Source organism: Geotrypetes seraphini, chromosome 6 (assembly GCF_902459505.1).
Source record: "Geotrypetes seraphini chromosome 6, aGeoSer1.1, whole genome shotgun sequence".
Lineage (NCBI taxonomy): Eukaryota > Metazoa > Chordata > Amphibia > Gymnophiona > Dermophiidae > Geotrypetes > Geotrypetes seraphini.
Genome location: NC_047089.1, coordinates 32610748 through 32624419, shown reverse-complemented (window position 1 = coordinate 32624419; position 13672 = coordinate 32610748). Strand labels below are relative to the sequence as shown.

At 39.9% G+C, this 13672-nt stretch overlaps 1 protein-coding gene across 1 annotated transcript in view; it reads right to left on the bottom strand.

Moving 5' to 3' along the window:
- ARHGAP42 (Rho GTPase activating protein 42) overlaps positions 1-13672 on the bottom strand; it is a 359221-nt gene that overhangs the window by 19219 nt on the left and 326330 nt on the right. The window contains exons 16-19 of the mRNA XM_033949795.1: positions 13470-13528; positions 7250-7355; positions 5629-5788; positions 314-458 (exon numbers count right to left, since the gene is read on the bottom strand). Coding sequence (XP_033805686.1) covers positions 314-458; positions 5629-5788; positions 7250-7355; positions 13470-13528 — 470 coding nt within the window. The remainder of the gene's footprint in view (positions 1-313; positions 459-5628; positions 5789-7249; positions 7356-13469; positions 13529-13672) is intronic.

The window sequence follows — 13672 nt, the reverse complement described above, 5'->3', positions numbered from 1 at the left end:
TCAGTTGTCGGCACACGCCTTTGTCTTTCGCCGAGTTGTCTATGAACCCTGGGCTATACCTCGCTGGACAGAGAGCTATATAATTTTCATAATGGCACCACCACCTAGGATGTTATATCCTTTAAACCAGCATCTTCCCCTTCCCTAGTTTTTGTTACTCTCTTAAATATTTATATAAAACATTACCTGAAATGTACTACAATTTTGATTATTACCAACCCTATTTGTGGGGTATTCCAGGCATCCATCAACTTCTGAGTAGTCATATGGGAATGTGATATTATAGGATGGCAAATTATTAAATGAAACTTACTGTCTGGATCTGCCAAACATGGGGTGTATCGTCCTTTGGGTTTTCTTGATCCTGTTGAAAGGCAAATGGCTCTTGTTCTTCTAGAAATTGAACGGGGCTGGGCTTGCGGAAGCGGGACATTTGGATCTGGCGTTGTGTGGAATATCTGAATGAGATTAAAACACTCCGGATAAATTATCTGTATCTTCATTGAAACAGAAACAAATATTCTGTGAAGCACATTAGTGGGAAGATGAATTTGGGGGGGGGGAGGGAGAGAAGGGCAAAGAGAGCCAGAAGCTGAGCAGCGAGGCTTTAAAGCAGGGGTCTCAAAGTCCCTCCTTGAGGGCCGCAATCCAGTCGGGTTTTCAGGATTTCCCCAATGAATATGCATTGAAAGCAGTGCAAGCACACAGATCTCATGCATATTCATTGGGGGAATCCTGAAAACCCGACTGGATTGCGGCCCTCAAGGAGGGGACTTTGAGACCCCTGCTTTAAAGCCAGGAGGTGAGAGCAAGCCAGGAGGATTGGTTGGAACAGGGTGCTAAGGCTGCAGCCCTACCACTAGACCACTCCTCCAATGAATAATTGCTTCTGGTCAATTTCATGTCAATATAACACAAACTCATAAGCTTTCCAAAGTAGTCTGCATAATTACTTACATTCAAAGTATCTAAACGTGCAGTTTTTTTCAAGACCATTCATGGCTCCCATGCCTATTCTTTAAACGTTCTAAAGTGGAATAGCAGATATAACTTATAAATGTCTAAAAGGTTTATGCTGTGTATTCGGAGCTTTTATATATTTTAGGTATTTATATACCACCTATCAAAGTATCTAAGTGGTCTACAATCAGGTACTCAAGCATTTTCCCTATCTGACCCGGTGGGCTCACAATCTATCTAATGTACCTGGAGCAATGGAGGATTGAGTGACTTGCCCAGGGTCACAAGGAGCAGTGTGGGATTTGAACCCGCAACCTCAGGGGGGCGGAGGCTGTTGCTCTAACCACTACACCCACTCCTCCTCCGCACCCTATGATGCTTAAATATTGCTGTATGAACATGGGACCTGTAAGACACTTGTTGGACTCAACTAGCTCTTTCATTGTAAAATGGAAAAGGGACTTAAATTTCAAAACTGAATTTTGATTTCAGGGCCACTTAACCATCTATGGGGCCCTGGGCAAATTTTTTGTGATGGGCTATCCCCTCTACTCCCAGTCCAGCAGTGCAGCTTCCGTACCACCTTACTAACTACGCTGCTTTCCAAGTGGGGGAGGAAGGGGGGGGGAGAAAGTAGCATAAAGATATGCAGCTGCCATCAGTCCACATTATTGATGGCATTGTCTGTCCCAGTTTACCAGACATGAGTTCCTGTTTTTGAGGGTTAGGATTGGTAGAGCAATTAATACCACAGATGGACACCAGTTTCGGGCCTTTATGTCGTTTTTCTTTTTCCTAGTATGCAGCAGGGCTGGCGGGGGAGGTAGACCCAGCACTGGGGAAGGGAGGGACGATGATGCTGGGCCAGATTAGGCCCCGTGGTGAGGCCAGTTTTACTTATGGACCCTCTTGTTAATCTAGGCCTCAGGCAGCTGCCCCCTTTACCTGTAGTTAAAAGTGATCCTGCTTGATTTTATGTTTTGAATTGTGATTTAGCAAGCAGAAGTGAGTTTCCATGAACAAAGGATTCCAATATGTAAAAACAGAATAATTTATTAGAGAACACAGTTCCACATGTTGAAAAGACTCAACAGGGCTTTGTTCCAGCAACAGTTCCTGCGTCGGGAGTCTACCAACGTTAAGGACTGTATAAGAGATGGAGTAAATCCTTGTGTACATTAATGGAGAAAATAATTAGCTCATATACCACCCCCTGCTTTACAAAGCCAGGCTAGTGTTTTTAGCACCAGCCGCTGCGGTAACAACTCCGATGCATATAGAATTCCTACGAGCGCTGGAGCTGTTACCGTAGCAGCAGGCGCCAAAAACACGAGCACAGCTTTGTAAAGCAGGGGAATAATCAGCAAGGAAACAAAACTGCTGGTTCACGCAGAAAGCATAAAGTGCTAGTGCTACATCATCCAGCGACTTGACAGCGCTATTAGTATTAATAAAGTAAAAGTGGACTAGCAAGAAAACCCAAACTTGGGCTACTCCTTTGAATGAGTCTTTATTGACACAAATTGGGTCTGAACAATTTGTTTATTCAATAAAGACTCATTCAAAGGAATAGTCGCGGTTGGAGTTTTCTCGATACTCTACTTTTTGGTTGCGCCCGTGGAGTTGTAGTTCCTTCTTTTTCCCTTGCTATTATTAAAATAACACATAATGAAGCATATGATTGAGGCCTTAGACTTTCATATTGGCATCCTTGTTAAGGCCATGGCAACAATGCGCAGCTCATTGATAAATGTCATTGATTCAGGAACTAAACTAAAACCTACTAGCATCTCCCTCCCTCTGAACCTATAACCCTTTGTAGAGGTTCCCTCCTCCCCTCCTCAACTCAACTCTCCAATCCACAGTTAAAAGATTTCATATGGCTAAATACCTATAAAAGTAATTGAGGAAAAGCGACCACATTAGCCCCTACTACAGACTGTTACACTGGTTGCCAATGGAGGTGCGAATAATATTCAAGTTTGCCTGTATTTGTTTCAAGCAGGCCTGGGGACTAGCACCTTCCTATCTTCTACCACATTTCGTACTACACAACCCCACACGGTCAACCAAAAACTCTAACATATTTGCATACCCAAGGATCACCGGCTGCAAATACAAATCCTGTTTGGACAGGTCTTTCATGTTTCAAGCAAGCAAACAGCAGTCCTGGCTGGGTAACTACATCAATGGAGCCAGGCCGACCTACGACGCCTTTCGGAGAGTAATTACAACCGTACTGTTTGACAGATTCATCTCCTAAACAGAAGCCACACTAAATTTATATTTTCCTTCTGTCTATTTCTTGTGTAATATGTTGTACCTTCACTATTTGCATTCTGTAATTCGCTGATTGTCCAGCCCTCTTCGATGTGAACCGCCTAGAAGTCATCTGACTATGGCGGTATAGAAGAATAAAATTATTATTATTATAAAATCGCAGCTAAAAACAAGGATGAATAATGTCAATAGTGAATTTCATTGTGAAAAGCAACGATCTGATGACTTAAGTTCCATAGCAGCCTGTTTCTGAAGCCTGCTTCTTGAAAGCTGTGGACTACTGCAAGCAAGATAAGCAACATGTACTAAGAGACCACATACCGAAGCAGTTCACCCTTAAGCTTTTTTTTCATGCCAAATAAGCTGAACTAATTTTGAACTGAAAGGCAATACCAGACATTATTATTTCTTTTTAAGTACATAAAGAACATAAGAACATAAGAAATGCCTTCACCGGATCAGACCCTAGGTCCATCCAGTCCGGCGACCCGCACACGTGGAGGCCAAGCTAGGTGTTCTCTAATGGACACCTTGTTCACCCGTATCCCTCAATGTGATTTGCATGAAGATGTGCATCCAACTTGCCCTTGAATCCCAGAATGGTGGTCTCTGTCACAATCTCCTCCGGGAGAGCATTCCAGGCGTCCACCACTCGCTATGTGAAGCAGAACTTCCAGATATTAGTCCTGAGTCTGCCTCCCCTAAGTTTTAGTCCATGACCTCTTGTTCGAGTCACTGTTGACAATGTGAATAACGAAGGTTCTTGCTCCATTTTGTCGAAACCTTTTAGTATTTTAAAAGTCTCTATCATATCCCCTCGCAGCCTTCTCTTCTGGAGGGTAAACAATCCCAGTTTTTAGAGGCGTTCTTCGTAACTCAAATTCTTCATACCTTCTATTAGTTTTGTGGCTCGTCTCTGCACCCTCTCTAGTAGGGTTATATCCTTCTTTAGGTAGGGAGACCAGTGTTGGACACAGTATTCCAAGTGTGGTCTGACCATTGCTCTGTAAAGCGGCATTATGACATCCGCCGATCTACTCGTGATGCCCTTCTTTATCATACCCAACATCCTGTTTGCTTTCTTTGCCGCCGCTGCGCATTGAGCCGATGGCTTGAGGGTCCTGTCTATCAGTACCCCCAGGTCCCTTTCTTGTTCGCTCTTGCCCAATGTTACACCTAACATTTTATATTCTTGTTCTTTGTTTTGCCTGCCCAGGTGCATCACTTTGCATTTTTCTATATTAAATTTCATCTGCCACTTTTCCGCCCATTTCTCCAGTTGGTTCAAATCTCTTTGAAGTGCATCTCTGTCCATTTGCTATATAGCACTTATAGCTTAAGTGGTTTACATTCAGGTGCTTAAGCATTTTTCCCTATCTGTCCTGGTGGGCAGATACTCTATCTTAACGTACCTTGGGCAATGGGGGTTTATGTGACTTGCCCAGGGTGACAAGGAACAGTATGGGATTTTAACCCACAACCTCAGGCTGCTGAGGCTGTAGCTCTAACCACTGTGTAGAAGCCTTGACTTAGTACTTAAAGCAAGCTGAGAGTGAACCTAACTTTGGTTTTCTCTTGGTACACTGGTAATTAAAATTCATATAAGCACCTTGGCAAATTCTGACCTGGACTTTTTTTTTTTTTTTTTTTGGAAAGATATGCTGCGAGTAACACAAGCACCATTTACAGGATGAAAACAAGGAGCCCTTCATTCACGTTAAATATATTTTTTTTAACTAGAGAAAAAAAAAAAATCTCCAAATATCTGACTATCCCCCTGTTTTACTAAGGTGCGCTAAGCGTTTTACCGTGCGTGTAGCACGTACTAAATCTACGCATGCGCTAATCGCTAACACATTGCTACGCATGCGCTAATCGCTAACATGCATGCATACACTAAAAAGCATAGCACACTTTAGTAAAAGGAGCCCTATGTATGACTCATATGACTCATGTATGACATATATTATTATTATTATTATATATTGTTGCAGAATAAGAAGTCTTGCCATGATGTCACATAAGAACATAGAATTTCACATAAATTCAGATTTTTTTTTTAATGAATGCACACATTTTTCATGCTTTGCACAATAAATATACAAGTATTTTTTTTTTTAAATAGAGATTTCTTTATCGTATACCAGTTGAAGGAAGAAATGTGAAATGATCAAAACTCATTACAACAAAATACATATTTTCCTGTTGAACTTACCTGGTATTACTCCTAAAAATCAAGTTTTGTCTCCACATTAGCTGCAAAGGTTTAATATTTAACATCACTGTTCAATATTAGATGGATTTGGGAGAAGAGAAGAAAAACGAAAGCAGAACCGGCCTGTAGTCACTTTTCCCCAAAACACAGAGCTGATCAAATTGCTTATATACCTTTTCATAATGTTCAATCAGAATTTCAACTACAATATTCTGAAACTTAATATTCATCATGGCAGCCACTGTTTCTTCCTGTGCTCTCATAAGAGTTGGGCCAAAGATCACACCAAGATTGGAGACAGTCATAAGATTCTGCTGACTGTGTAATGACACCCTGCACAGTAAACACAAAAGGAAAAAAATCACAACCATATTAAGAGGGAACTGATCAACAAAGTAAACATACAATCCAAAACTTAAAATCAACCTTCTATATGGTGTATATTATTGAAGTTTAAGCCCCTGTGGTTACTCTTGTTAATGCTGTGCAAAGCTCTGTGAGTTTGCTTTCAATTAAATTACTACAGTGTCTGAGAATCCTAAGAAAACAAAAGTGAAATACTGCCATTCTGGGGTCACAGTTCTGTCATAGACCAATGACCAAGACTAGTATTTAAAAGAACAGGCTATATAATCTTGGAAGCCTGCGAACCATGGCCAAGCCCCAAACATGTTTCACTAATATCGAGATGTTACTGATTTTAAACTATTATTCCAATGATTGATGAGCACCACTTCATATCTAAAAATACGTCATCTCTATATCGATACCAGCACACCGTAAATTTGTGGTATGTAGACTAATGATCAAAATTTGCCATGAATTGGTTAGCAATGGAGGGGGCTATACCCGAAACGTGAAGAAAAATTTTATCATCAAACAGAAAATAATTATTATACAGAGCTAGTTGGGTAAGTTTTACCAAAATACCTGTAGGAACTTGCCAAGGTCTTGGGCGTTGATTAAAAGCTTGTTCTATTACAGTCAACGCCTCCATTTGGGGAATGGAAGGATATAAAGACTGACCAGCACAAAGAGAGGCAGTGCACACCAACCACAATACATAAAAAAAGCACAAAGGGCCTCAATGAACAGGGACTTGTCTTTATTGACCCAACATGAGCCATATTTCGACATGCAATGCCTGCGTCAGGGGTCGGCCAATGACATGCTTAGTGTGCAGTAATGGTCCAAGTTATAACGTATTAAGCCCAGATTTTACTGCAGTTTGAGAGGGTTGTATTATATTTTTTTTATACTATGACTTGCTAGGACAGACACGCTCTTCTTTAGTGGCATTCATCTGGTTATGGTTCTAGTTTATTGTGGATACAGGCAGAGGAAAGCTAACCTTTGATTTTTATGAATAGAACATAGACCACAATAAAACAGGGGAACCAATTCCACAAAATCAAACAAGCAAGAGCAAAGTGGAAATGTCCAATCAGAATGGTGCACAAAATGTGTCTTTCAACTCATCTGATAAATCCAATGATCTTTATTCATGCAAACCAATTCAAACATCCAAAGCAACTCAACGTTGAGTTGAAAGACACTTTTTTGTGCACCATTCTGATTGGACATTTCCACTTTGCTCTTGCTAGAACATAGACCAAACATTTTTTTTTTAAAATGAAAGCCTTTTATAACAATCTACAAAACAAATAGCATAATAAAAGTAGTAATTTCAAGATGATATAATATTTTTCAATTAGAATTTCTAGCAATTGCCTCAAATGGATTGAAGAACAAAACCAAAGCTCAACTGTGTAAGGAATTAATTTGAGAACTTACTTGACCAAGTGCTTGATTAAGATGTCCAGCATCTCCCTATTCTTCTCTGGCAACTTATGAACGAGTGCATGGACTGCCTGAACCCTGTAGTTTTGGTCATCAGACTCTGCAATACAGTAACAAAACGTGTCAAAACTGTACAGCCAAGCTTTACAGAGGTGGGAGATTTTATTTTTAAATTATCTTTCCCCTCGTTAAAAGGCGTTATCTGTATCGGAAAATTAGGGAAATCTCTCAACTTTACAATGACTGAGCTTTGGAACAACTTTCCTGTCCAGCTGCGTAATTTGGGCTCTTTCCAATTATTTCGAAAACATCTGGAAACGTGGCTATTTTCAAAAATGTAATTTCCGCTGCTCTCTATATAACCACTAATTCTTATTATATTTTCCTTTCTTAAACTCTTGTAAACCGTGTCCAGCTCTACCCTTATAGAGCGTGAGCGGACTGCTGGGCATGATGGACCACTGGTCTGACCCAGCAGCGGCAATTCTTATATAAGCTTAAGGTTTAGCTTAGTTTATATTTATTCACTGCTTAAAATTATTGCACAAAGAAAGCAGCAAATTGTACATTAAAAAAAAACCAAACTTACAGCAAAGAACTACTTACTAGTTACTCCACTGTAATGAACGGGGGAAGGGGTAGAACAAAACAAATTCAAAGAAACTCTTAGTAGATCATACCTAATTGTTAGCTCCATAACTAAGGGGTCCTTTTACAAAGCCGCGCTAGTGGTTTTATCGCACGCACCGGATTAGTGCGCGCTAGCCAGAAATCTACCGCCTGCTCAAAAGGAGGTGGTAGCGGCTAGCGCACGCGGCAATTTAATGCGCGCTATTCCGCGCGTTAAGGTCCTAGCGCGGCTTTGTGAAAGGAGCCCTAACTGTCCAGTCTTCTTTCTTACTAGCAAGGGCACTCCGGGGGTGGGGGCGGGGGGGGGTGAAGGGTTACAATGCCTGTGGATTCTGGGCAACCACAGTAGACAAGCTGGGTAGGTTCAAAAATGATACATCTCACTGCAGCAGTTTATAATACATTTGCAAAGAAAATTAGAGCAAATAGAGGAGCCCTGTAGAATCTTGATCTCCTAAGTACTCTCTTCCTCCTCGACCGCCTTTTATATTGTAAAACACAACTAAGTTATTATTTGGCCCAGAGCTGTCAACATTTTATTTTAAAATGCTGGTTGCCATAGGATTTTCAAACCTGGATATATGGTACAGTCACTGTAAACCAGATGAAATAATAATTTAAAAAAGCCCCTTTAATGTTTTCTTGAATTTGGGAAATGAAAGCTCAAGATGCATCAGTAGTGTGCTTCAAGGTTCGGTTCTTCGCTCTGTACTTTTTAACATTTTTGTAAGTGATAGTGTTGAAGGACTGACTAGTAAGATTTGCCTCTTTGTGGATTATATCAAAATCTGCAACAGAGCAGACACCCCTGATGGTATGGATAACACGAAGAAGGACCTAGTGCAGCTTGAGGAATGGTCTGAAATTTAACAGCTAAGATTTACCCCGTTTTACTAAGGTGCACTAAGCGTTTTAGCGCACGCTAAAACACTTAGCGCTCTTTTGTAAAAGGAGCCCTTAATGCTAAGAAATGCAAGGTCATGCATTTGGGCTGGAAAAACCAGAGGGAACGATGCAGTTTATGGGGTGAAGAACTTTTGTGCATGAAAGAGGAGCGGGACTTGGGTGTAATAGTATGCGATGATCTTAAGGTGGCCAAACAGGTTGAAAAGCTGACGGCACAAGCTAGAAGGAAACTTGGGTGCATAGGGAGAGGAATGGACAGTAGGGAAAATGGGGAGGTTTTGATGACCCTGTATAAGATTCTGGTGAGACCATATTTAGAATATTATGTACAATTCTGGAGACTGCACCTTCAAAAAGATAAAACAGGATAGAGTCGGTCCAGAGTAAAGTTGCTAAAATGGTCCATGGTCTATGTCATAAGTTGTACCGGAATAGATTTAAAGATCTCAATATGTATACTTTAGAGAAAAGGCGGGAGAGAAGAAGATATTTTAGAGATGTTTAAATACCTACATGGCATAGACACTCATGAGGTGAGTCTCTCTCAATTGAAAGGAAACTCCAGTGAGAAGGCATGGGATGAAGTTATGAGGCGATACACTCAGGAGTAATCTAAGGAAATACTTTTTTTACAGAAAGAGTGGTAGATGCATGGAATAGTCTCCCAGTAGAGTTTGTGGAGCTAAAATCTCCATCTTGTCTTTAAAACCACTAACTGACATGATGATTAAAGTTATTTTTTTGACACTGTGTTAATTTAGGAATGTGCGCTCTCTTTTTTTGAAAATAACTTTTCAATTTTATTTCAGTCATTGACTGCCATATCTGGACTATTGAAATGGTCTTTATTGTTTACTATCAGCACAATCACTTTCTAGATGGCAAGTTATGCAAAATACTGCAGTGAAGTTGGTATTGGGGGGGAGACTTGATCATTCTACTCCATTTGACCTAATTGCATTGGTTACCATTCTACTCCATTTGACCAAATTGCATTGGCTCACATTTCTTTCACGCTTACTAGGATTTGTCCAGAATATTTGATTATTTTTCTTTTCTTCGTTCCCTAACTTCTTCTTGAGCTAGGTTGCCATATTTCCCTTCATTTTTTTTGAGTGAAATATAAAAAATGTTTGCAACTCACCTTCCTTTATCAAGCAGTTCATATTTGGTGTTATTACCTATTGCATTAAGAACTATGCCCATGTATTTATCTTTTGAGAAATGTTATAGACTTACAAGTTGAGAGATCATATTTTTGACTTTGTTTCTTTTTATATATTTCATTGTACTTTTAATATGGTTGTGACATGTACACTCTTTTGTTAATCCGCTATGAACATAATAGTTGGGAGTTGGCGGAGCATATGTAACATATCATATCAAAGAACGGAAGCCTGAGCAGTAGAATCAAGAACATTATAAACTGAATGGAATTGGTGAAGTGCTCAGAAACAGCACTGGACAACTGCACTAACGTGTACTTCAAAAGAGTTTGATCAATGATTATGCCAAAACATTTGAAAGATCTTCTCCAGATGAACAACTTTGGATCTCTCAAAGGGAAACCCTGGATTTACCAGCTCAGTCTAGAACAGGGGTTCTCGACCCAGTCACTGAGACACATCAAGCTAGTCTGGTTTTTAAGATACCCACAATGAATGCAAATTTCTCATGCATGTTCATTGTGAATTTCCTGAAAAACGAGTGGCTGGGTATGTCCCGAAGACTGTGTTGAAAACCCCTGGCCTAATAATCTTGCCTTTGTCCAGCATATGTTCAGGAGCAGAGATGTTAGCTCTCAAAGCCATGCTTAGCAATTGATCTGTCTCTTAGGACTTGATTTCATGCGTAACTATTGGACAAATATCAACCATTTCCAGTGTTGTTATGGCCTGTGAGTTTCCCAGTCAAGAACTGCATCAGGGGTGGTTTGGGAAGCATGTGAAGTTCAGGCTTAAGGAGATCTGGAGTGGCGGCTGTTCATTAGAGAATGAAATGGTGACAAAATTCATCACAGTTCCCGTCCTCATGGATAACCGCATATTTTTTGCTTAGATCTCTATTAGAATTGCGAAGAGAGGCACTTATCTTTATTGGTTCCAACTCAAATGGCTACTCCCAAATGTGGCTCTGCAGGATTCCACCACCATATGAGCCATATCTGAGTTAGAACCAATAAAGATAAGTGCCTGTATTCGCAATTCAAATGAGATCTAAGTAAAGAATATGCAGTATTGGTTCCCTTAACAACTATAAAAGAAAAACTAAGATCTTTTTTATTTTTTTTTTAATAATCTTTATTCATTTTAAAATAATTTCAATAAGTGAAGAACAATAAATAAAACATTTATACTAAAGACATCACTTAAAATATTACAAGATCTTGAAAAGAAAAGGGACTCATAAGTGCAATGATGGTCCCTAATTAATCTCGTTGCGGCTCCAATGCAGGAGATTGGCACCGAGCACTTGTATATATTTAATATAAAATATAAACTATAAATGTGAATTGAATTTTATGGATAATTTAATCTAAAACCAGTGTTTTTGGTATTTTTTTGCCTAACACAAAGCACGTGTTTTTGGAAAGTTTAACAACTGGCGTGCTGCTATAACTAGCGGATCACAGATAAAACAAAAATGCTTAACGATGTCAAAGATTAGGCGGTGGCGGCTCTGGAAGATGCTTTCTGTCGGTCGAGGATTTTGTGCCAGTTATGGCCATATCTTGATCAGAATAACCATATTGTGGCACAAACATCCAGTTGTTGATCACTCTTCACATATGCACAAAGTAAAAGTAAACATAGTGCTGGCTATTAGCTCCTTCCTGGTGGTCACGGGAACATATCTAACAGTTTGGGAGGCTTCTTTTGCAGATATTAACTCCATTCCGGAAGCCAAGCCTATCCTGAATATCTGCACTGAATAACTAGCGAAAAGCACACAGAAGTTTCTAAGAGATAGTTCACTTCCTTGGCGTAGAATTACTAATGCACTCAAGCTGACCTATGTACTGTCAAGAGTCATCTACCATTTTTTTCAAAGTCCTAGCATTCAGGCTTTCTTATTACTGGTGTAAAGGCAAGTGTGTTTCTGAAGCACTGCCATAGCTACTCACTTTTCTGGTCTATTGATTCATATAGTATTCCAAAGTATTTTCTTCTCAAGAAGAAGGGTGCAGGGGATGAATCAAAGGATGAGTGAAGGAACAGACAAATTTGAGCTTTGATTATTCATAGGTTACCTCTTTTCTACATATACTCATGTGTATTGTGACTGAGACAAGGGACCTCAGGCAAAGGACAGGAAGACAGAAGCCTTCAGGTGACAACCCTCCCGCCCTCCCCCCCGAATATACAAGGAAGCCATGTCCATACAATAGGCTTAGGGGACATCTAGCTATAGAACAAGGGAGAGGCCCTCACAAGACCTGGGAAGCAGCCTCAGATCATGAAGTTTGTACACCCTGGGGGAGGGGTAAGGGAAGGAACTTTTCTCAGACCAGAAAAAGGGGATGCATTTGGGAGAACCCATGGAACTCAAGGTGGGGTGGTACCAAGCATTCCTATCCAATGGAAGACTTTGAGAGGAAGAGGTACAACAGGAAGCAGGTTATTTAAGGGTCTTTACCCCAAGTGAGAAAGAGAGAGAGTGGAGCTTCCAGAAGATTCAGGAATGATTTGGGAGATTGGAGAGGAAGAGGAACCTAGGGATACTACATGTATGGCCATGGCTTCCTTGGAACCATGGAGAAGAAATAGAAGAGGGACCCTGGGAGATACAAAAGGTTTAGGTTTCTCATTCATTGTGTAAGTTTTGAGAGAGGGCCAATATTGGGGAGGTATTATCTGAAAAGCAAGTGGGTGGTGGCCTTCCTTCCTTTTTACTCTGCTTATACTCCCTGGGCAGGGGAAGGGGTTTAACCAAGGGAAGTTCTGAATGGATTGGTTTTGTCCGTTTTTCTTCCTTTTTTTAACTGGAAAGTGCTGAGAGGAACTGAATTGATTTTGGTATTTTTTGGACTTATCTATTTGTATTCTCCCTGAAGAAACTGGTATATAAGACTGTTTGGAGAAAAGACAATAATGCACTGGCCTAATTTGCATATTGCTATTAAGGAACTTGTTTTGGTCCCTGAAGTAGCAACTACCTACAAAAAGACTATGGAATTTGGGCTATTTTTTTTTTTTTAAAGGTCCCAGGAGAACTTTAGGCCACATGGGAGCTCTCACAGAGAGAAAGAGATAATGGTTACTGCAGATGGGCAGACTAGACGGGCCATTTGGCCTTTATCTGCCATCATGTTTCTAAGTTTTTTCTCTCCATACCTCACTCTGAGTAATAGGGCATACCTCTCCATACCTCACCTTGAGTAGTAGGGCATAAGGGATACGAGACCTGAAGCCCATCTTGGCCTGATTCAGGCTGAATAACCTCCTTTTGGAGGCAATGGTTTGTTTTGCATTTAAAGAGATATGATATTTAAAAAGTTGAGCAAAACTGAAAAGTATTATTTTAACTATTCAATGCAATGTAAGTTAAAAGTTGTGCATTAGCATGAGAACTTAGCACATTTTTGCCGTGAATTAATATCCTAGATACAAAAAATGAAATATATGTTTGAATATTACAAGTTGATGGATATAAAACATATCTTAAATTTCTTACTTACTAACTGCCAGGATGAAATCTTTGTGCAATTTGAATGTCGTCAGTGGTTCTGAAAGACATCTACTCGTTATAAACAAAACAAGAAAAGTTAAGATAACGTCAGTTATTTAGTCCTCCCATTATTACTAAAAAGTCAGGTTTTAGTGCCTATAAAAAAATCATGACATATAAAGATAAAAATCGTACAAGTAAATTAAAATAAAA